Below are 26,119 nucleotides of genomic sequence, written 5' to 3' on the forward strand. Positions count from 1 at the left end.
TTCCAATCTTGCTAATCCGGTTTATCAGCTAATGAGATCTACAGAAACCTGTCAGAAATTAAAATGGCAACCACAATATCTATAAATTAAATTACATTTATTTCTTCCTCTTAAACACGATTTCTTTGGGCAATAACGTAATTGCGATAGGGGTGTAACAGTTTGCCATTCCATCTTGTTAATTGGCAACCGAGATCAGTTGCACAGCTTTTTACATTAAACGCAAGTTCCAAAAATCTTGTTTTGAAAAAATACAAATTACATTTTCTAGAATCTCACATCACCATCTTCCTACACTTTTAACATTTTTAAGACAAACCTCATTCTGTTCAGTGAGGTTTGGAACTTTTGGCAATATTTTAAACCTCAATACTAAACAGTTTCACAATACACAGTGTGAGACCTGTTAAAATCCAGTTGCATCCACTTTATATATAAGGAAATTCATTTCCCACAGTGTTCTTGCCAAAATGGAAAACAAGATTTTGAATGTCAATTTTGATGCTAAAGTGCCCGGTTTTTAAAAATTCGATTAAAAACAGGGGCACTTTAATTCATAAAAATTTACATTTCACTCCTGTTGAGAAAAAAAACTTACCTTTTAATCTTCACAGCAGCTCCAGCTTCCTCCGCCCATCGCAAAGCCTCTTCCTGGGTCTAAAATGAGGAATCTGGCTTCCTCCAATCACGGCGTTGAATCAGACACTGATTCCCCCGGGGGGAAGCCGTGATTGGAGGATGACCTATCCATCATTTATGACGTCACAAATAGCTTGTAACGACCGGAGGAAGCTGTAACTGCTGCCAAAAGTAAAAGGTAAGTTTTTTTTTCTCAACAAGAGTGAAATGTAAATTTTTATGAATTAAAGTGCCCCTGTTTTTGATTGAATTTTTAAAAACCGGGCACTTTAGCATCAAAATTGACATTCACTTTAACTAAAAAATATTTTTTATTTTTTTTATAATAAAGCAAGGTCAATTTGGGATGCAAATAAATTAACATCCCATTCACGTTATGGATACATTCTGCCAAAAAAATTAAATATTTTTTTTTAAATAATATTAATAAAAATAAACATTTTAATTATAAAAAAAGTATACATTTGGAAATCAAATATTCTAAATTCAAATTCATGTTTATCATTTTTAATTTATCATTTTATCGTTAAATTTTAATTTAAATATTTTTTATTGTATAATTGTGTTTTTAATACACAGATTATTATTATTATATTATAATTTGATACATGTATTTGAGTTTCAGCTTTTGGAAAAGTTTAAAAAAATTTAAACTGAGCAAATGATTTACAGCCAATCAGAATAAAGTTAAATAAAGTCTATGGACAGTTCAGTTAAGCTTAGCTCCTTTTAATGTTAGTCAAGGTCTGTTTCATTATTTTGACAGTTCAAATTTCTATGGATAACTAGAGTTGTGTCTGCATTGACCTGTTGAGTATAACCAACTTTTTCGCACACATGTCAGGTGTCTGGTCTCAACTTTGTTGGTGGAATTCAGTATCTTAAAGCAGAGACAAGCTTTTTAGTGATTTCTTTATCTATGTTATGCATGTTCTACAGCTTCTGATAATGTAAAAGAAACAAGTAAACAATATATGCTTAGACGTTTAACTAAACTATTGACAAAAGCAATGTTTATAGCATAGAATGTTCAAGTCTATAATAACACATGTATTTCTCTTTAAAAACAAATCAATGCCCAATTGCCTAAACTGTATAACATCTAACTAGCATATCTTTTTTTTATGCACAGCTAATAATGCATAATGTGGTCATTGATATTCAAAAATAAATGGCCCCATCATTTATATCCCTTATGTATTCATCTAAAAAGTACAACAAGGTTTCTATGGTTACAGAAAATCCATTACCTTTGAATAAAGAATGAAAAAGTTTGTCTTAAAATGTACGCTATTTATTATACTAAAAATTCAGTGGCCTTCGGGGGATATTATAACTGCATTCATTTTTCAGTGTCAGAACTGACCGAACACAGTAGTTGCTTAGACCTGTGCAAGACCAGAATGTTAGATTTATGCATTTTGTTTTGCATGTTTTTCCTTACATGCTGAAATCGATCTATCTATCTATCTATCTATCTATCTATCTATCTATCTATCTATCTATCTATCATCTATCCATCTATCTATAAAGTTTTTCAGCACTTCGGAGAACGACTTGACCTCAAATTACTTTACTAAGCATCTCTGACATGATTACAAAAGGTATTTCAACTAATGTCCTTCTTCAAAAGCCCTAAAAGGAGCACTAGTAGAAGATTTAGCAAGACCATACAAATAGGATTAATATCAGGTGTTAATCGTTAAAATAGAAATACAACTCATAGATGTGCTAGTATGTTACAACAGTTTTAAAAAAAAAAAAGGTGTGTGAAGATTCATGTAAAGATTTAGAGCCCTGGGGGCCGATTTATTATTGTGCGGGCGGATCATGTCCGCTGCACATCGATAAATGCCGACAATGTACTCTGTTGGCATTTATCATTGCACAAGCATTTCTAAATACCGTCCCCTGCACATTCACGGCCAATTTGCCACTAGCAGGGGGTCTCAATTAATCTGATCGTATCTGATCGGGCTGATTGCTGTCCGCTGCCTCAGAGGTGGCGGACGAGTTCAGGAGCAGCAGTCTTGCGATCGCTGCTTCTTAATAGGCTACATTTATCCAATGCAAGGATGACAATGTTCTCTGCCTGTGAACAAACTGCATCCACTTCCCACATTTAATATTGGACAAGCAATTGCTTGTGCAGCTGCGCCCCCTGCTCTTGTGCTATTTGTTACTTGTCAATCATACCGATCGAATGAAGGGAGAATGGGATTAAAAAGTCAGGAGTAGGTAGAACAAGATAAAATTCCCTAGTATCATTTTTTATACTCTTGAATGAAACTACAGTCATTGCACCCCTGTACTTGCCTACTGTGTACCTCAATGACAATGCCCATACAAGATAGAAATTACACCTTGAGGTGACTGTTGTTTTTTTATTTTTTACTTAAATCTGGTGACCTGGTAACTTAGGACTAAATAGTCTTATTGGATGTTATTACTTATTTATTTTATATAAATTATCCATTGTGAAATGTGGGCGGGCTCCATCATAAAGAAAAATCTATCTTTGTAGGTGAATTTTTTGTTGAGCTCACTAAACAATCAGAGAAAGTGCTTATTACCTCATCAAAAGAGATGAAAGACTTAATATTGATATGAAGAACTCAATAATAAGGGATAGATTACAAGGGGTGCGCTATTTAGTGCTTTTGCTTGTGCCAGTAGTAAACCTTTATTACAAGTTGAAAGTAAATGGTTTGTAAGCGAGCGAAACCCAACACATGATAGATTCAGGATATTGAGACCTCATTAACTTGTTCTCCCCTTAGACTTAAATGGAGCGCACTGATGAAACATACCTAACACTTATTGCTTGCACGCTAACCCTATACTGCTTTAGACCAAGTGCGCTAAACCCAAAGGTACTTATGCATATTTTACATTCCAATAATCTTCACATAGAAGAAAGTGTTATTTTTATTTTTAAATATATCTGTATACAGTATATATATATATATATATATATATATATATATATATATATATTATATATATATATATATATATATATATATATATAAATAAATAATTTTAAATTATTAGGATGGGGAGATGATTAATCTTCAAAATCGAATCCATAAAATACAATACAGATATTGATTATTAGTTAATTTCATACACATATCATCTTAGTTACTTGGTGCAGACTCTAAAAAAATGAATTCTTTAGAAGAAAAAAGAGAGAAATACACGTAAGACAAATAATCAAATCCTTTCTTAAAGTAAGGGAATACAGCACTCTTTATATTTTGAAACAAAATATCCGTTTATTCTCATTTAATTAATTGCCACTCAGGTATGGGTAGATTCCCACGTGAAACAAACCAATGCATAAACATATGTGACTTAAACTGTAATACCTTAACATATCCATTCATCACATTTCAAATACATATTCATTATATATCTGTTTAAGACCTTTTGCACATAACCTTAGGCATGAATCAGAAAGTCCATCTTAAATATACAAATGACCATAACGGCTTGTTATTTCAGACAGTCATTCCTAATTTGTTCCTTATGGATTGTCCATCCTGAACATTTTGGCCAACTTTTAACTTCCAAGAAGCCAACATTCCTACATTTAGTGGTGCTCATTAACCTGTAGAGCCATGTTTAAACAAGCATTCCGCTCATATTAGGCTTTGCAACGCCTTCTGTGAGAGACAAACTGTGCAGCAAACGCCTGTGGTAAGAAACCCCACTCCAGGTCAAGCCACACTTACAAAACTTGTCCCGCTTACCGGATCTGTTACCCCCTCATAGTATGGAGCCATCACCACCCTCACAGGCATACCGCAGCCACCATTGAGACTTCCTCTGCTTCTCTCACATGCAGGTAACTCTGGACCTTTTACGGATCTTTAGCCGGTGTGTGACGTCATTGTTTAACTCTCTGCTACCAGGTGGGTTGTTTCCAGGTACTTTAAAGCGTCTAAGTAAACAGACGCTTAGGATGAATGTATTCCCACACCAGCGGCTTTAACAAAGACTGTCAAAGATATGCATTTTTGTGTCAGACATGCCAAGGATAGTGTCCTGCGGTCTTTTAATTTTCAGAACAAACAAACAAAGCCAACGTCATGTATGTTTCACCCCTTTGCAAAAATTTAAATGGGGCCTCATCAGGGCTGAAAAGTGAAGAATGAATATGCTAAGGTATAACAATTTAATTCATGTATGTTTATGCATTGATTTGCTTCACTTGGAAATCTACCCATACCTGAGTGGCAATTCATTAAATGAGAATAAACAGGTACTTTGTTTCAAAATTTAAAGAGTGCTGTATTCCCTTACTTTAAGAAAGGATTTTATTATTTTCCTTTCGTGTATTTTTTGTGTACTTTCTACTAAGTGAAGAACATTGGAATCTTAAACATTTAAAGTAAATACACAGTAAAACACAATATTAAACATTAAAATTAATTAAAAATAATTATTCATGTTTTAATGTCTTTGAGTGGAAACCGCTCCAAAGTGTATATAACTGTTGATAACTCCATCATTACCCCTACCTCACATGCCCGATGTCTTGGAGTCACACTTGACTCAGATCTTTCTTTCACTCCTCCCATTCAGTGCTTGGCTAAAGCCTGCGGCTTCTACCTTAAAAACATCTCTAAAATTAGACATTTCCTTATACAAGACACAACTAAGATTTTAATCCACTCTCTAATCCTTTCCTGCCTTGACTACTGCAACTCTATCCTCTCTGGTCTCCCTAACTGCCACCTATCTCCTTTACAATCCATACTGAATGCCTCTGCCAGGCTCATCTTCCTTACACATCACTCTTCATCTGCTGCACTTCTCTGTCAATCCCTTCACTGGCTTCCTCTTGCCTCCAGGATCAAACACAAAATTCTCACTCTGTCATACAAAGCCCTCAACTGCACTGCTCCCCCCCTTCATCTCAGACCTTGTCTCCAGATACTCTGCCTCCCGTCCCCTTAGCTCTACTCATAATCTCCTACTCTCCTCCTCTCTTTTTACCTCCTCACATTCCCGTTTACAAGACTTCTCCAGACTGGCTCCCATCTTATGGAACTCTCTGCCTTGCTCCACAAGACTCTCCCATAGTTTTGAGAGCTTCAAGCGCTCCCTAAAGACTCTACTATTCAGGAATGCATACAACCTACACTAACCTTTCCTAACTCCATTGCTATCCCCTTGAACACCTTAGCATGTAAGCCTATGAGCCCAGCTGTTTGTTGATCACCTTCATAAGAGCAAACTTCAACAGTGCAACTCTCGACAGGACCCTTTACCCATTTGATCCCTATAATGTTATCTTGTATATACCACCTATATTTATAGCGCTGCGGAATCTGTCGGAGCTCAAAAAACACCTGATAATAATAATATACTGTATATACACACGTGTTTATATGTAAGTATATACATATAGGAATACCTAAATACACACATATATATATATATATATATATATACATACATACAATATGGCTTGTCATATACCATATACCTTTTAAGCCTTTATATTTATATGAATAATTTTTATAAGATAGTGTATATATGAGTGTAACACTTTATTTAAATGTATTTATGTTGTGTTTGGTGCAGATTTATTTTGAGCTCTAACGCTTTATGCTAGTTCCTCAGTTGTGCTAACCCAACGAGCATAAATTTAGATGCTTAGAGGTGCACATTTACTTTCAACTTGTAATATGTGTGCAAGGGGGCGTGATATTGCTGTATCATAGAAAATAATTTTAATGTGCCACATTTAATCTAGCCCTAAATGTTTAATATCAGAGTTATTTTCCCCACAATGGATGGTCTGCTCTTAAAAACAGTAGTGCTAAGCATCAAGCAACTATGAAGAAACAGCTTAACATAATATGGATGACTACTAAGGATGGAAGCTAATTTATTTTCTATTAAGTTGGGTATGGCTCATAAAAAGTAATTCCTCCATGGTGGGGGTTTCTTAGATTGGTGGGCTCCTTAGGAGGTGTCACCAATGAGGGTTGCTAAAGGGATCTTTTGTGGGATTAATAGTGGTTAAGGAATAACAGTAAGAGTGGTCAAATGGAGTTATTACTTCTGGTTTGGGGATGCTGTAGTGGATGTAAAAAGCAGCCAAGAATGCATCTTTGGTAGATAAGGGATTTTTTTAAGTGTTTTGGTGCTGGGCTATTCTAGAATATAAGGGCTAGATGACAAGTAGCACGCTAACGTTAGCCTGCAAGCGATATCAGAATATCACATCCACATTAATTTGAACTCGTATTACAAGTTGAACTTAAACACTTTCACTCTAGCACAATCAAATTTAACATGCGTCAGGTTAGTGTGACTGAAGACCTTGCATAAAAGGTTAGGGATAAAATAAAAGTTGCACCAAACACAACATAAATACATTAAAATATACTGTTACACTCATATAAACACTATTTGATCAAAATGATTCATATAAATATTCAAGGGTTTTATAATGATTCATATATATGGCCAAGTATTTGATTGCAAAGGGCTATAATATATATATATGTGTGGAAATAATAATTCTAAAATACTATTTAATAATGTGTTTTACTGTGTATTTGCTGTAAATATTTTACATTCTAATGTCCTTCACGTACATGAAAATGTACGTGAAGAACATTAGATATAGATATATCTATATTTATAGCTATATATACCTATACGTATATATCTGTTCCCATAGATAAATAATGGGCATAGATATATATTTTACATTAACATTATAACATATATAGAAATGCATATTTAATAATACAAATAAGAAAAAGTTTAAATGTGAAGAACATTGGAATGTAAATTATGCGTAATACGTTTCTGTGTTATTAGCTTGTTAGCGCACATGAAGAATTAGTTATCTTAAGGCAGGTAATGAAAATATTAAATATAAAATATGAAAAATAATAATGATTATCAATAATTATAATAAATACTATAAAATATATATCTATACTGTAAATATATGTGTATATATATATATATATATATATATATATATAATTATATGGATTATTTAGAATTTTTTTAGTACATCTATAATAGATATTTACATTAATTATTAATATTTTTCAATATTTTATACTTAAAGGAACAGTAAACCCCAAAAATGTAATTCATGATACATACAACATACAATTTTAAACAAATTTCAAACTTACTTTTAATATCAAATATACTTCATTCTCTTGCCATCCTTTGCTGAAGGATCAGCATTGCGCTACTGACAGCTAGCCGAACACATCTAGTTAGCCAACAACAAGAGACAAATGTATTCAGGCACCAATCACCAGCTAGCTCCCGCTAGTGTAAGATATGTGCATATTAATTTTCAACAATGGATACCAAGAGAACAAAGCACATTTGAAAATAAAATTGTTATCTGATTCTTGCAAATTTAATTTTGACTTTCCTTTCCCTTTAATAAGAATAGAACTCATGTCAGGTTAGCACACATGAAGAATTAGTGTACTCCTTTTCTTGTTTGCGCACATAAGCCCAACATGAGTACACTAATTCTTTATGTGCTCTAACTCGACACCACGTTAGACCTAAAGCAAGAAACCCAAAGTGCATTATGCATATTTACATTCCAATGTTCTTCACATAGAATTTTTTTTAATTGTTATTATTAAATATATAGGAATAGATATATAGGTATATATATATATATATATATATATTTAAAAAATCCAGTATGTGATGAACATTGGAATGTAAAAAATTAATAACTCCTGTCGTTTAGCGCGATAAGTGCTAGGTTTTTTCTTCTGCACTCTGCATTTAAGTCTATGGGTAAAAAAGTTAGCGCAGTCGTGATAACCGAGGTTCTTAAGTTAGCATGTGGTGGGTTTCCCTCACACGCAAAAGTTCTACTTCCAACAAAAAGATTACTTCTAGCGGTGTTTACACTCAAGTGGGAGTGCTAAATACTGCTCCACTTGTAATCTAGCTCTAAGCGGTTAATTAGAGAAGGTAATGCCGCAAGGTTGAAGTGAATAGTTGGAGTGGGAATGTGACATGGGGGGGGGGGGCATTGTAAAACATCTGTTTGTTTTTTACAAAGATGCTGTTTTAATATAGTGAGGATGCTCTTATTTTATTATCAGATGTCTTTCACATGTAGTTAGGAATTGTCTGATAATGACTACTATATGGGCAAAGAAGGAATTCTGCTGGTGCAATTAGTGTTCACCCAAACCACAATATTCATTTACTGGGATCTTGTACACACAAGATTTCAGCACAATATCTCCTCCTGCAAGACACCAACCATGACATTATAGTTTGCAATCTCCCAGCTTCAGTATGAAGTAGTTGCGGCACAAGTATTAGCAAAAAGTAAGATGTTGATTAAAAAATGGAAGTTTCTTTTGTACAACATTTCTTTAGGATGTGCAAAATAGGTAGGGCCAGATATTACAAGCGGAGCACTAAATATTGCTTTGCAAAAGCGATATTAGAGCTCCACTGAGTAATACCAGAGCATGCTAATGTGCGATGTTATTACAAGTTGACAGCAATGCAAACGCAAGCTCGTGTTCGCATTACTGGGAAGCATTACGCTCAAGAGAGAACTAACATAGGCTCCTATGGGAGCCTTGTTCTTATGCCGTGACACACGGCATGAGAACCTTGAGCAGTGAAGGGGGCAAGCAGCACAGCGTAAACATATATGTGTTAATATGTGTATATACATATATATTTACTGGGAACACACAGTTCCCATAGACAGCAATGGGAACACACAGTTCCCATAGACAGCAATGTAAATGCACTATTCAGTGCCATTTTTTTTTCTAACACCCCACAGCCACCGATTTTAGCCCCCAAAAACTGCTAAGTGCAGTTTTGTTATAAAAAAAAATGCTACATGACGTCAGATCTGAAAATGGTTTATTGGAATGTTTTAATATGCTTAGTAAACTAATCCTAGATTATAGGTTATTCTATAAATAAAGGACCTAAACATACTTGACTTGATTTTATAAAGTATTCACTATCTAGCAATAGCTTAAATGTATAAAATCAGAATTCACATCAATACATGTCAATTAATTATACTTGCACAAATGATCAACAATACTTGTCTATTTCTCCAAACCAAACATAGACCACACCCATTGTAAAATCCCTGCAGCAGCACATACGTAAAGACTTACCAGTTACATTATGCTCTGTTGCATTCCCAATATATATCTGGTTTCCATTCATATATAAAATGTACTGAATTATGATTCCATTTGGCTTTTTTGGTGGTAGCCAATGTAAATATAATGAATCAGGAAAGGATAAAGCAAGAGGGGCTTGCATTTCTTCTGGAGCTGGAAAAGAACATTTAATAATTGCATTTTAAAAAAAAACAAAAAACATAGGGATACATAGACATTATATATCATTTACATATACAAAATACTAGTAATTCTACATAATAGTACCGACCTTGCTCCAAATTGCTCGTTAAGACATTATGTAATGTTAGAATTATGGTCACTTTTATCATTGCCATGATAACAGAAAAAGTACTTTATTTTTCTAATGCTTAATACGGTACAAAACATAAACACTAGTGTAAACCCTTTAGCTGATGATCAACTTCTTAGTGCAAATTATTGTATTTTAATAAATTATCTTCAAAATGAGAATCATCAGAATATTTATTGTGTTGTCTTTCTGCAATTTCATATCATTTCATGGACCAAGAACTTGTCCGTTACTTAAAATTGAGGGACAGTAATTAAATTAAATGTTCATGGTTCAGACACAGCATGCAATTTTAAACAACTTTCCAATTTACTTCTATTATATAATTGTCTTTATTTTCTTGTGTTTTTTTTTTTTTTAAAGCATTTCTAGGTAGCCTCAGGAACAGCAATGCACTACTGGATGCTAGCTGCTGATTGGTGGCTGCACATATATGCCCCTTGTCAATGTGGTCAGCTATCTTCCTGTAGTGCACTGCTGCTTCTACAACAAAGGATACCAAGAGAATGAAGCAAATATGAGAATAGAACTGAACTTCAAAGTTGTTTATAATTGCATGTTCTATCTAAATCATGAAAGTTTAATTTTGACTTTACTATCCCTTTAATAAAGAAACATAAATTTTCACATCTAAGAAGAACCAAAAAGCCCAGTGTGCCTGTCCATAATTTGTATGCTTTATTTGAATTATGAAAAATGTTGGGTTCCATGTCCCTTTAAATATTGTAGATTAGCATAATTCACAGATGCATAATAAAAAGACAATGCAATAACACACTTCAAATTCCCCATGTGCACTTGATTTTTTTCTAACACATTTCACAGTTTCTTTTGATTTACTTCACCCAGTATCATTTTTTTTTTACTTTGAAAATGTAAAATGTTATAAAATTCTCTTTAATGTATTCAATTCATTTGATCAAAATAATGTATTATAAATGGGTTATTTTTATAGGCATATTATATACACAATAAAAATACATCAAGTCCATCTACACAATGGAAAATGAGATGATGAAATTGGACTTACAGAGGTTTAAATGGTTTCTTTATTTATTATATGCCCTTGGTTTATCGTCCAGGAAAATCTTGTCTAGATGCGTTTCTGTCATTTTCCTTGACAGATGCAGGAAATACAGATGTTTCAATACTTATCAATTACATCTATTTAAGGTGCAAACTGGTCAAATTGCTTAAGTTGCAGCGGGATTCGAATAATGGTTTAAAAAAACAGTGATCTTTGCCAACTTGGAAAAAAAATCATAACAGATGGCAATAATGGTATGACTGGAATCTAGGCCAACAATGCGAATGAGAACAGAAAATTAACCTTCCTAAGTTTATACAGATGTCATCAATAACTCATTAGAAGTAATTTATTGCATATTTGTTGAGTAACTTTATATAATGACTGTGATGTTGGCTACAATATTTATATATTTTATGGACTGCTGACAGCAAATTTTAATGCCATAGTTTTTGCTGTCACCATGGACTAATCAAATTTATTATCGAATCAGAAGAGAGGGAACTCTCCGTTCTGACAATCAGTTATGCCACTGCAATCCAGATTGGGTAATTACTCGTCCAATCAATATCAACTTTCAAAAAGGATAAATAAGAGACAATTTAACCCATGGCAAAACTACAGCAAGGAATAGGTCTATTTTTTCAAGGTGGCTGAAAGGTGCTAAAAATCAAAGAAAGATCTACCAACTGAGAAGTATAATTTTGGTCTTAGGTGGTTTTAGGATATTAGCTTTTTTTTTTTTTAGACATTATTGTGTTTTAATATTGTTAGGGTTTATGGTATGTAAGATTTTTATTAAGGGTAGGATTTTTTATCATGTGGGGTTACAGAGATGTGGTGACTTGAGGTTTTTCTTGCATGAGCAATGTGCCAGATAGCGGTTATCTTTGATGAGGGATTCTCAGATTTTAGCAATACACATTTAGGTCTACCTAAGGGATGATTAGACCTGGGTGGTTAGGAGTTGTCAGGACATTATGCTCTGGGTGGAGGGTCACGGTAAAGGTTAATTGCAAAAGTGTCTGGGTACCAGGAATCAGACTGAGATGCGAAGTGCAAAAATAATCACACCTTTATTAATAACAAAAAATAAATAAAAAGTCCAGAAGCCAAATGACAAGCCAGGAGTCAAAGCCAGAGCTGGTAGTCAGACGAGCCGAGTCAGGAGCCAAAGCGAGTAGTCAGACGAGCCGGGATCAGGAACTAGGAAAACAGCAGAGTCAGGAACAAGCCAGGGATCAGGAACCAGAAGGGACATCAGACAAGCCAGGTAATACACAGGCACTGGAACACAGGAACTCACAAACAGGTCTGAGACAACACAAGGGCAAAAACATACTGAACAGAGGCCCTTATAATAATAAGTGATGACATCACAATTCTGAGACTGCAACCTGTCTCACACTGATGATGTTCACCAGTCTGGCCATAAGAGGGCGTGCAGGTAAGAGATCAGCGTTACACACTCTGTACCAGATTCAGTAAGAGAGGTGAGTAAAATGGCTGCCAGCAGCACATGGCAAACAAAGCAGGGTGAAACCCTCCCCTCAATGACCCATCCCTCGCAGGAGGACAAAAGGCTTATTGGGGAAACGGGTATAGAAGGCATGGAGGAGGGCAGAAGCCTGAATATCAGAGGGGGGAACCCATGAACGCTACTCTGGACCGTAGCCCCTCCAGTGAACCAAATACTGTACACGGCCCCTAGACACACAAGAGTCAATAATGCTGCTGACCTCATATTCTTCATGTTTGTCAACAGAGATAGTACAGGGACAAGGCAACACAGTGGTAAACCGATTACAAACCAATAGTTTCAAGAGGGAGACATGAAAAACATTGGAGATGTGCATTTCAGGAGGAAGGTCAAGAGCGTAGGCCACAGGATTGACCCGTCGGAGTATTCAAAAAGGACCAACATAACAGGGAGCCAGTTTATTGGAAGGCACACGAAGGTTCAAGTTGCGGGAGGACAGCCAAACCACCAACCTGGTAGGAAGGCACGGGCAGACACCTACGATCAGCCTAAAACTTTTGGCACTGCATAGACCGATGAAGGCAATCCTGAATCTGCACCCACGTGAAACTGAGTTGCCGGAGATGCTCCTCCCAAGCCAGAATACCCTGAGACGTGAATGAATTGGGCAACAAGGATGGTTGAAACTCATAATTCCACATGAACGGGGATAACTGGGAGGAAGCATTAATAGCACTATTACGAGTGAACTCTGCCCAAGGTAACAGTTCAGACCAATTATTGTGGTGATCTGAGACATAGCAATGGAGGAACTGTTCAAGAGCTTGATTAGACCGCAGCCCCATTGGGTTGAGGGTGATATGCCGAGGAAAAGGAAAGCTGGATCCACATGTGAGCACCAAAGGAGTGCCAAAATCTGGAGACAAACTGGCTACCCCGGTCCGAGACTATCTCCTTGGGTAACCCATGTAAACGAAAGACCTCCCGGGCAAAAATGTAAGTAAGCTCCTGAGCAGTAGGCAGCTTCTTCAAGGGAAGGCAATGTGACATTTTAGAAAAAACAGTCAACCACCATTAGGATAACAGTATTGCCATTGGAAACAGGGAGCTCGACAATGAAGTGCATGGAAATATGCATCCAAGGATGCTCACCATTAGCAGTAGGTTGAAGAAAACTCACAGGAAAATGTTGAGGAGTCTTATTCTGTGCACAGACTGAGCAGGAAGCAACATATGCAGCAACATCAGAACAAAGACCTGGCCACCAGAAATGTCAAGTGACAGACCAAATCATTTGGTTTTTGCCTGGGTGACCTGTGGTTTTAGGATAGTGGTAAGTGTGCAATAGTTTAGTTTGAAGATTCTCAGGTACAAAGAGAGAGAGGGCATCAGCCCTAACAGTCTTACTACCAGGCAGGTAGGAGACCACATAATTAAACCGAGACAAAAATAGCTCCCATCTGGCCTTTTGGGCGACAAACATTTTGCTTTGGATAGATAAGTTAAATTCTTGTGGTCAGTAAGAATGAGCACTGGTACGCTAGTACCCTCGAAAAGGTGCCTCCATTCCTTGAGTGCCAAAATTATGGCCAGTAATTCCCTGTCGCCGATTTCATAATTGAACTCCGCTGGAGACAATTTCTTAGAGAAGAAACCACATGGATGCAAGGAACCGTCAGGCGTAGGACATTGAGACAAGAGGGCACCTTCTCCAGTCTCAGATGCTCGACCTCAAGAACAAAAGGTAGGACAGCGTTAGGATGAGCCAGAACTGGAGCAGCAGCAAAGGTAGTCTTAAGAATCTCAAAAGTCTTATTGGCAGTAGGTGACCAATGGAGTGGATTATTCTCCTTACGGGTTGTCAGGACCTAGGTTGACATTCCTTATACTGTTCCTTTAAGATTTCAGGATCTAAGTTTTCAGCCCTCCTACTGTCCCTTTAAAAGTTTCATGCACCTTACACAAGGTACTTAGTATTAAATTGTATTTGTAGTGAACACTGCTGCAACTGAGCCATCCAGGATACTTCCCCAACAATCTTGTCTACCAAGGTCTACTGCAAATACAACGAGATAGCCGGACAGATAGCTCAGCATGCTAAGGCACTGTGGCTGAGCTCTGTAGCAACCCAAGGGTTGCAGGTTCGATCCCCGGCGAGGTCAACTCAGCCTTTCATCATTCCGAGGTCGATAAAATGAGCAACGCCTTGAGACCCTTACAGGTGATTAGCCGCGCTTTACAAGTACCCAATACAATACAATACTAAATAAAAGGACTCCCCTAAAGCCTCCTACTATATCGCAGCTTCACCTTTGCTAGCCGGAGCATAATAAAGGAACTTAACCGCAATTGATCGTGTCTGTGAAGCCGCACCTACAAATCCCCTTCTTCCGCGCTGAATCGTCTGTGTTTGTTACAGACGTAAGGACAAGTACTACTAACCAGATTCCCCTGAAGACGAGGTACTGATCTCTTTATCTTTCTCCTTTACACTACGAATTGAACAAACTTAGTAGTTACCTTCTCTTGCATAAATTCTATGTCAGTAGTTACAGAGTTTGACTCTTCCCTCTTTTCCATGGAACTTTGACATATGTGCAGAAGCACTTTCAATACAAAGTATCAGATTACTTTCTAAACAGACTGCTTGTTTTCTTTACAGCCTCATCTCTCCTCCACATAAGGGGACTTAACTATCTGGATTCAATTGCTGTTGCTAAACAAGCAGGAGACTTATATAAAATTTCCTGCTGCTTTCACTCTCTAAAACTAACTAAACAGAGAAATCTTAAATCCCTTCCTAAAACTGATATTTATTCACTCATAGTAAATATCTATACAACGTTATACAAACCATCATATTTCTTTACACATTTAAATATCAGTTTATCTGCAGTTGAGATCTATACTTTCATTGTCTAAAATAGCCAGAGAGACTTGCAGAGTCCTCACGGACCTTACACGGGTCATGTCAGTAATAGGTTTGACCAAGGAAGAAAAGTTTTTAATAAACTTTCTATAGTAATTGGCAAAGCCAAAAAAGGTTGAATAGAGTGAACACCAACTGGGCGAGGCCACTGCAATACTGCAGACAACTTGTCAGGATCCATGGAGAACCCTGCAATGGAGATTACATAATCTAGGAAGGTTACTTTAGTTTTATGGAACTCACATTTCTCGAGTTTACAAAACAGGCCATTCTCACATAGTCTCTGAAGTACCCATGTAACATCAGAACAATGAGCCTCAAGTGTGGGTGAGTGTATGAGGATATTGTCTAAGTACGTCACAACACACTGTTGCCACATATCTCGTAGGACATCATTAATAACTTCCTGAAAAACAGCTGGAGCATTACATAGGCCAAAGGGCATTACAAGATATTCATAATGCCCGCTCCTGGTGTTAAATGTTGTTTTCCATTCCTGGCCCTCCTTAATCCTAATGAGATTGTATACTCCTCTCAAATCAAGTTTAGAAAAGACCGTAGCTCCCTTGAGGCGGTCAAAGAGTTCCGTAATGAGCTGAATAGGGTAAGCATTCTTAATGGTAAGACGATTAAGACCCCTATAATCGATGCATGGTCTTAACTTGCCACCCTTTTTCTTCACTAAGAAGAAGCCAGCCCCTGCAGGAGAGCAGGATTTGCGGATGATCCCCTGTGACAGAGCATCGGCAACATACTCCTCCATAGCACAATTCTCCGCAACCAAGAGAGGGTAAGCCTGGCCCCGAGGAAGAATGGCTCCAAGTTGCAGGTCTATGGCACAATCGTAAGACCGGTGAGGAGGCTGTGATACAAAAGCACTGTCAATGAAATAGCCCACAGCACCGGAGTCAACAAGAGCCTTGGTGACTATGGAGGAGTCCACCCAGGAAAGGACAGCCGTGACCAAAGGTTTCTCATTTAGCGGTTCCGGGAATGAGGATAAACCACCCAAGGTCTGCCCCCGAAAGGACCTTAGGTGCGAGCATTTTCCGACTTTGTAGGACAAGACTTTAAAAGGTGGCCCTGTAACCCGCAATAGAGGCAGAGCCCCTCCCTCCTCCGAAAGGCCCTCTCTGCCACACATGAATCCCAACTGCATCGGCTCAGCAGTACCTGGTGACTGGGGACCAGGAGGCATGGGATGGCAGGGAGGCATGATGGGGACAAAAACGTAGGAGACAACGGAACAGGAGGCTTCCGCAAATGCTCCCTGAAAGAGGGCCTCTCTATGAGTCTGAGTCTGATGTCAATTAGGATTAAAAAATACACCAAAGCCTCGAGATCCTCTGGCAAATCTCTGGCAGCAACTTTGTCTTTAATCGCATCAGAGAGCCCATGAAAGAAGGCAGCAACAAGGGCTATCATTGTTCCAACCTACCTCTGCGGCAAGCGTAGGGAACTCAATGGCATACTGAGCAACAGATCTCGTACCTTGCTGAATGGACATGAGTCGTTTGGCAGCAGAGGAGGAGCAAGCCAGAACATCAAATACCCTTCGAAAGGAAGCCACAAATTCAGGGTAATTAGAAATCACAGGTTTATTAGTCTCCCACAAGGGGTTAGCCCACGCAAGAGCTGTGTCAGAGAGTAAATAGATGAGAAATCCCACCTTAGCTCTGTCAGAGGGAAACGCCTGAGGTAACATCTCAAAATAAATGCCCACCTGGTTCAAAAAGCCTCTGCACTGATCAGGATCGCCTCCATATAGCTGAGGTAGAGGTGCAGAACCAAAAATGCCCCTGCTAGGACTAGGTGCAGCAGCTGAAACTGGAGCAGCCATAACTTGTGGGACACTATGATCCAAATGTGCAGTGTGAATCAGCAGGGTTTGCAGGGCTAGTGCAAATTGATCCAGGCGGTGATCCTGTTTATCCATCTTGGAAATAATGGTAGGTAAAGGTGGATTATTAGCACCATCAGGATTCATGGCCCTTGCGTAATGTCAGGGTAACAGGAATCAGACTGAGACATGAAGTGCAAAAATAATCACACCTTTATTAATAACAAAAAATAATAAAAAGTCCATAAGCCAAATGACAAGCCAAGAGTCAAAGCTAGAGCTTCCAGTCAGACGAGCCGAGTCAGGAGCCAAAGCGAGTAGTCAGAAGAGCCGGGATCAGGAACTAGGAAAACAGCAGAGTCAGGAACAAGCCAGGGATCAGGAACCAGACATCAAACCAGGTAATACACAGGAACTGGAACACAGGAACTCACATGACATCACAATTCTGATACTGCAACCTGTCTCACACTAATGATGAATATACATAGTGTCCTCAGCATAAGCTTCCAAATTCTTCTTTATTTAGGGGAGAATTCAAAGGTACAAAAATGGCAGTAACGTTTCAGGTTATGTACCCTTAGTCATACAATGGAATACTATTCACAAACTCTCTGTTTATAGCAACACAGGTTACTTAATAAACATACACCTGTAAGTGTTTAATTAGTTCCAATACATATTAAAACCAGGTAACAACTCACCTACCCAATCTAATGGTTAATCCTGGGTACTACATACTCATTTGATCCAATAGATAATATATACAAAAAAACTATTTAAAAACATTTGAAAAAATACTTAATACACTGTGCTGAATTGGATAATCTACATGATTATTGATACACCATAATCTTTATTCATTCCTAAAGGCCTCATGGAATTAAGTGTAGATATCCAAAACAATTCTTTTCTTTATATTAGTAATTCCCTATTGCCCCCTCTTCTAGGCATTTTAATGTGATCAATGACCTGCCATCTTAATTGACTGATAAAGTGCCCAGCTTCCAGGAAATAAGATGAGACAGACGCATCTTTATTATTGCACCTAATATTCAATTTGTGTTCGGTGATACGCTGTTGATGTTCACCAGTCTGGCCATAAGAAGGCGTGCAGGTAAGAGATCAGTGTTACACACTCTGTACCAGATTCAGTAAGAGAGGTGAGTAAAATGGCTGCCAGCAGCACATGGCAAACAAAGTCGGGTGAAACCCTGACAAAAATTTGATTAATAGTGTTACTTAATATTGTGACTATGAAGGATGATAACCGTAAAAAGAATATATATTTGCAGTAGCTCTGTTAAAGTTAACCAGGACTTAAGATAATGCAGTATTGTTGTGGTTAAGGATTTTTTAAAATATGTCTTGCATAGGAGAATTGTTTAATACAAGTGTCATTATGGTGCTAGCATAATTATTTAAAGGGACAGTAAAGTCATAATTGAACATTCATGATTTAGACAGAGCATCAGCATACTATTTTAAGCAACTTTCCAATTTACCTCTATTATTTAATATGCTTCCTTCTCTTGTTATCCTTTGCAGAAAGGTTTATCTAGGTAAGCTCAGGAGCAGAAAATAACCTAGCTGCTGATTGGTGTCATTGTCTCACCCATATGTTCAGGGTGAAACCAGTAGTGCATTGCTGCTCCTTCAACAAATTATACCAAAAGAATGAAGCAAGTTTGATAATAGAAGTCAACTGGAAAGTTCTTTAAAATTGTATGTTCTACCTAAATCATGAAAGAAAATGTTTGGGTGTTAAGTCAATATAACTCTTATTCCTTGAGCGAAAGGATTTATTTGTCATGTAATATTTTTTAGAACTCTTTCAACCTCATCATAGACACAGGGGCCTAGTTATCAAGCCGTCAACCTCAAATACGCTGGAATTCTGCAGCGTATTTGTGGCGAGGCTGATTCGCCTTAGTTATCAAAGGCTAGAGACCGGCAAAAGTAGAATTTTGTGACGTAAGCTTCGATCCGCCAGACTCAGTCCGACACAGATCGATTCTTACGTCACTACAGATGTTCCGCACACAAGTGCGGCACAATCTGACTACTTTTGCTAGTTATCAAAAAACTAGCTGGTACGCTCGGCACTTTCCCGGCCCAGTGTACCTGGTTTTCAAACCGCCACCCTGGAGGCGGCGGATCCCACAGGAATCAATGGGAGTCTGACCATAGCGAAAGTACAAGTTCGCTGCTGCCAGATATCCCATTGATTCCTATGGGAGCTGTCTACACCTAACACCCTAACATGTACCCTGAGTCTAAACACCCCTAAGCTGGACCCCCCTACACCGCCGCAACAAAATAAATGTATTACCCCCTAAAACGCCGCTCCCGGAGCCCACCGCAAGCTACTCTATACATATTAACCCCTAAACTGCCACTCCCTGACCCCGCCGCAACTATAATAAATGTATTAACCCCTAAACCGCCGCTCCCGGAGCCCACCGCCACCTACATTATACCTAGTAACCCCTATCCTGCCCCCCTATACCGCCGCCCTCTATAATAAAGTTATTAACCTCTATCCTGCCGATCCCGTACCTCGCCGCAACTAAATAAATAGTTTAACCCCTAAACCGCCACTCTCGGACACTGCCGCAACCTATATTAAATTTATTAACCCCTAATCTGCCCCCCCTACACCGTCGCCACCTATAATACATTTATTTACCCCTATCCTGCCCCCCCTACACCGCCGCCACTGTAATAAATTTATTAACCCCTAAACCTAAGTCTAACACTAACCCTAACACCCCCTAACTTAAATATTAATTAAATAAATCTAAATAATATTTCTATTATGAACTAAATTAATCCTATTTAAAACTAAATACTTACCTTTAAAATAAACCCTAATATAGCTACAATATAAATAATAATTATATTGTAGCTATCTTAGGACTTATTTTTATTTTACAGGCATCTTTCAATTTATTTTAACTAGGTACAATAGCTATTAAATAGTTATTAACTATTTAATAGCTTACCTAGCTAAAATAAAGAGAAATTTACCTTAAAATAAAAACTAACCTAAGTTACAATTACACCTAACACTACACTATACTTTAATAAATTATTCATATTTAAAACTAAATACTTACCTGTAAAATAAACCCTAAGATAGCTACAATGTAATTAATAATTACATTGTAGCTATTTTAGGAATTATATTTATTTTACAGGTAACTTTGTATTTATTTTAGCTAGTTAGAATAGTTATTAAATAGTTATTAACTATTTAATAACTACCTAGCTAAAAGAAATACAAAATTACCTGTAAAATAAATCCTAACCTAAGTTACAATTAAACACTACACTATCATTAAATTAATTAAATAAATTACCTACAAATAACTACAATTAAATACAATTACATAAACTAACTAAAGTACAAAAAATAAAAAAGCTAAGTTACAAAAAATAAAAAAAATAGGTTACAAACATTTAAAAAATATTACAACAATTTTAAGCTAATTACACCTAATCTAAGCCCCCTAATAAAATAACAAACCCCCCCAAAATAAAAAAATGCCCTACCTTATTCTAAATTAAAAACGTTCAAAGCTCTTTTACCTTACCCGCCCTTAAAAGGGCCTTTTGTGGGGCATGCCCCAAAGAATTCAGCTATTGATCGGAACAGCCAATAGAATGCAAGCTTAATCTGATTGGCTGATTGGATCAGCCAATCGGATTGAACTTGAATCTGATTGGCTGATTCAATCAGCCAATCAGATTTTTCCTACCTTAATTCCGATTGGCTGATAGAATCCTATCAGCCAATCGGAATTGAAGGGATGCCATCTTGGATGACGTCCCTTAAAGGAGCCTTCATTCGTCGGTAGTCCGTCGGTAAAGAAGGATGTTCTGCGTCGGCGGGATGAAGATTAAAGATTGAAGACCCCGCCTGGAAGATGACATCGCCCGGATAGAAGACTTCTTCAGCGCCTCTTGGAAGATGACATCGCCCGGATGGAAGACTTCTTCAGCGCCAACTGGAGGATCACTTCATCGGATGGAAGATTTCTTCAGCGCCCCTTGGAATATAACTTCTGTCGCTCCGGATCTCCTCTTCGGTTCCATCGCTGCTCGGCTGAGTGAAGACGACTCAAGGTAGGATGATCTTCAGGGGATTAGTGTTAGGTTATTTTAAGGGGGGTTTGGGTTAGATTAGGGGTATGTGGGTGGTGGGTTTTAATGTTGGGGGGGTTGTATTTTTCTTTTACAGGCAAAAGAGCTGAATTCTTTGGGGCATGCCCCACAAAAGGCCCTATTAAGGGCTGGTAAGGTAAAAGAGCTTTGAACTTTTTTAATTTAGAATAGGGTAGGGCATTTTTTTTATTTTGGGGGGGTTGTTATTTTATTAGGGGGCTTAGATTAGGTGTAAGTAGCTTAAAATTGTTGTAATATTTTTAAAATGTTTGTAACTTATTTTTTTTATTTTTTGTAACATAGCTTTTTTTATTTTTTGTACTTTAGTTAGTTTATGTAATTGTATTTAATTGTAGTTATTTGTAGTTAATTTATTTAATTAATTTAATGATAGTGTAGTGTTAGGTTTAATTGTAACTTAGGTTAGGATTTATTTTACAGGTACTTTTGTATTTCTTTTAGCTAGGTAGTTATTAAATAGTTAATAACTATTTAATAACTATTCTAACTAGCTAAAATAAATACAAAGTTACCTGTAAAATAAATATAAATCTTAAAATAGCTACAATGTAATTATTAATTACATTGTAGCTATCTTAGGGTTTATTTTACAGGTAAGTATTTAGTTTTAAATAGGAATAATTTATTTAAGTATAGTGTAGTGTTAGGTGTAATTGTAACTTAGGTTAGTTTTTATTTTACAGATTGATTTCTCTTTATTTTAGCTAGGTAAGCTATTAAATATTTAATAACTATTTAATAACTATTGTACCTAGTTAAAATAAATTGAAATTTGCCTGTAAAATAAAAATAAATCCTAAGATAGCTACAATATAATTATTATTTAAATTGTAGCTATATTAGGGTTTATTTTAAAGGTAAGTATTTAGTTTTAAATAGGATTAATTTAGTTCATAATAGAAATATTATTTAGATTTATTTAATTAATATTTAAGTTAGGGGGTGTTAGGGTTAGTGTTAGACTTAGGTTTAGGGGTTAATAATTTTATTACAGTGGCGGCGGTGTAGTGGGGGGGGCAGGATAGGGGTTAATAAATGTATTATAGGTGGCGACGGTGTAGGGGGGGCAGGATAGGGGTTAATAAATTTAATATAGGTTGCGGCGGGGTCAGGGAGCGGCGGTTTAGGGGTTAAACTATTTATTTAGTTGCGGCGAGGTGCGGGATCAGCAGGATAGGGGTTAATAACTTTATTATAGAGGGCGACGGTATAGGGGGGGCAGGATAGGGGTTACTAGGTATAATGTAGGTGGCAGCGGTGTCCGGGAGCGGCGGTTTAGGGGTTAATACATTTATAAGAGTTGCGGCGCGGTCTAGGAGCGGCTGTTTAGGGGTTAATACATTTATAAGAGTTGCGGCGGGGTCTAGGAGTAGCGGTTTAGGGGTTACTAACTTTATTTAGTTGCGGGAGGCTCCGGGGCGCAGGTATAGGGGGTAGAACAGTGTAGTTAGTGTGAGTGCTTAGTGACAGGCTAGCAAGAAGGCTGTAAAAAAAGCTGAAGAGCAGCGAGATCGGATAAGTGATAACTATCACAGTCCGCTGCTCATCGCCCCGTACTTGGTGCGTGGCTTTTTGACAGCTTTTTTGATAACTTAGGCAAATTTTTGCATGTCCGCGGCGGCATTGTGAGGCGAGCTTAGGCGGCCGTATTGGGCCGGCGAAGGCAGGAAAAGTAGACACGTTGATAACTACCCCCCAATGTATTTGAATATACTTTTCAAAGTGGGCAATGCAGGTGTTTAAAATGTAAGTGACACATCAAAGACTTGTATGGATTTCAAAATTTATTTTTTCTCAATCCTTCATTAAATAAACATGCAGAGCAAAACATGGCAGCAAACAAATTCAGGGATCAATCAATCGTTTAGAAAACACATATCAAAAAACATATCTACAAAAATCCCCATAGACTTTATTAGTGTTTTCTGTTAATAATGATTTGATACATTATTCTAAAGGATTGTGATCGACCCCCTTAGGATTAATATTGATGGGAGCCTAAATATGTCTTAATGTAGCTTCTTTCATTTAACCATTAATAACAATTCATAATCTGCCTATAAATAACATTTTCATATCATTTTGAGTATGTTTACAATTAACATTTTTAAACATTTGAGCTTTTTATTGCAATTATACATGAACATTCGGATGACTGAGTTTGAGTGTGATCTGAACAATAGTTTTGAAATTTTTGTTTACAAAAAAACTTTGTTAAAAATCTTTCACCTATATTACAAGTTTTGCGCTATAGTGGGTGCGAAACGAATGCAACAAAAGTTGCGTTATTTCACCCTCCATAGCGCTGCCATTGCGAGTTTTTGAAAAGCCACCTTGTGCGTGCGATATGGTTGCGTTAAGCTCTATACCGCACAAAATCCAAGGACTGCTTTGACGTGCTTGTGCACATCATTGGGGAGAGAGTGTTAGAAAAAAAGCTAACACCTGCGATCGCGAAATGAAAATTTCTGTAACGTAACCCCATTGATGTCTATGGGGAAAACAAAAGTTAAGTTTAAACCTAACACCCTGCTCTGCCGCTCCCGACATCGCTGACATTAATAAAAGCTATTACCCCTAATCCACTGCTCCCCGACATCGCCGCCACTATAATAAAATTATTACCCCTAAACCTCCGGCCTCCCACATCTCCGCCACTAAATAAATGTATTAACCCCTAAACCGCTGGCCGCCACATCGCAAAACACTAAATTAAACTATTAACCCCTAAACCTAACACCCCCCTAACTTTAAATTAAAATTACAATATAACTCTATTTAAATAAATAAAAACTTACCTGTGAATTAAATATAAACCTATCATTAAACTATAAATTAACCTAACATAACTAATTCAAAAAAATAATAAATACTAACAATTAAAATATCTAAATTAGAAGTGTAAATAAACCTAACACTAAGAAGAAAAAAAATGTAAATTACAACTAAAAAAACCCACAAATCCTACGAAAAAAAATAAAAATCCAAGTTTACCAAAAATAATTAACATTAAAATCACGAAAATTAAAAAACAATAAGATTAAAAAAAAATAAAAAAAATGATCAAAAATAAAAACAATTACACCTAATCTAATAGCCCTATAAAAAACAAACAAAAAAAACACCCCCTAGCTTACAATAAACTACCAATAGCCCATAAAAGGGCCTTTTGTAGGGCACTGCCCTAAAGAAATCAGCTCTTTTACCTGTAAAAAAAAATACAAAGTCCCCCAACAGTAAAACCCACCACCAAACCAACCCCCTCCCCAAAAAAAACCTAACTCCAATTGTATGGGCATTGCCCTTAAAAGGGCATTTAGCTCTTTTGCAAAGCCCTAATCTAAAAAAAAAAACACCTAAAAAAACTAACTAACACTAACCCCAGAAGATCTACTCAGGGTTTCTTAAGTCCGGACATCCATCTCCATCCAGGTGGCGAGGTCTTCATCCATCCCGGGGGCGTCTTCTATCTTCATCCCGGCGGCACGGAGCGGAGCCATCCTGGAAGCCGAAGACATCATGCGCAGAGCGTCCTCTTCATACGGTCTCCGCCATACACTGAAGTTGAATGCAAGGTAGCCGTTTCAAAATGGCGTACCTTGCATTCCTATTGACTGATTTGATTCTTCAAATTCAAATCAGCCAATAGGATGAGAGCTTCTGAAATCCTGTTGGCTGTTCAAAACAGCCAATAGGATGAGAACTACTGAAATCCTATTGGCTGATTTGAACAGTTATATTGTAATTTTAATTTAAAGTTAGGGGGGTGTTAGGTTTAAGGGTTAATAGTTTAATTTAGTGTTTTGCAAAGTGGGTTCTGGTGCTTTAGGGGTTAATAGGTTAATTTAGTGGTGGAGATGAGGGGGCCAGAGGTTTAGGGGTTAATAACTTTATTTAGTTGCTGCGATGCCGGGGAGTGGCAGAATAGAGGTTAATAACATTATTATGGTGGCGGTGATGTTGGGGTGTGGGGGAATAGGGGTTAATATATTTAAATAGTGTTGGCGATGTGGGTGGGTGGCAGATTAGGGGTTAATAACTTTATTGAATAGTCACAATGTGGGTGGGCAGCATATTAGGGGTTAATTGGTTTAATATAGTGTTTGCTATACCAGAGGGTGGCGGTTTAGGGGTTAATAGGTAGTTTATGGGTGTTAGTGTACTGTAACAGTTTAGTTATGAGTTTTGTGAAACATTTTTGATACACAAAATCCATAACTACTGCTCTCAGATGGCGATATGGATCGTGTTGGTATAGGCTGTAACGCAAGCATTTTAGCCTTACCGTATAACCTGTAATACCAGCGCTATGGAAATCCCCGCAAAAACGTTTTGAGTGCGGGATTGACATTGCATTACAGGCTAAAATATTTGCGGTATAGGTATACCGACACGACTCCCAATAGCGGCGTTACTGCTTTTTTTTTTTTTTTTTTTATTAAATAATTTTTTTATTGAGGTATAAATGCAGTACAACAAATAAACGACAAAAAGTAAGAGAGTTACAGTAAACGCCAT

General features: G+C 37.2%; 1 protein-coding gene across 1 annotated transcript in view; it reads right to left on the bottom strand.

The window, feature by feature from the left end:
* Nucleotides 1-26,119, bottom strand: part of USH2A (usherin) — a 2,188,359-nt gene that overhangs the window by 1,305,016 nt on the left and 857,224 nt on the right. The window contains exon 31 of the mRNA XM_053712759.1: nt 9,816-9,977. Coding sequence (XP_053568734.1) covers nt 9,816-9,977 — 162 coding nt within the window. The remainder of the gene's footprint in view (nt 1-9,815; nt 9,978-26,119) is intronic.

The sequence above is a fragment of the Bombina bombina genome, chromosome 4 (assembly GCF_027579735.1).
Source record: "Bombina bombina isolate aBomBom1 chromosome 4, aBomBom1.pri, whole genome shotgun sequence".
NCBI classification, from domain to species: domain Eukaryota; kingdom Metazoa; phylum Chordata; class Amphibia; order Anura; family Bombinatoridae; genus Bombina; species Bombina bombina.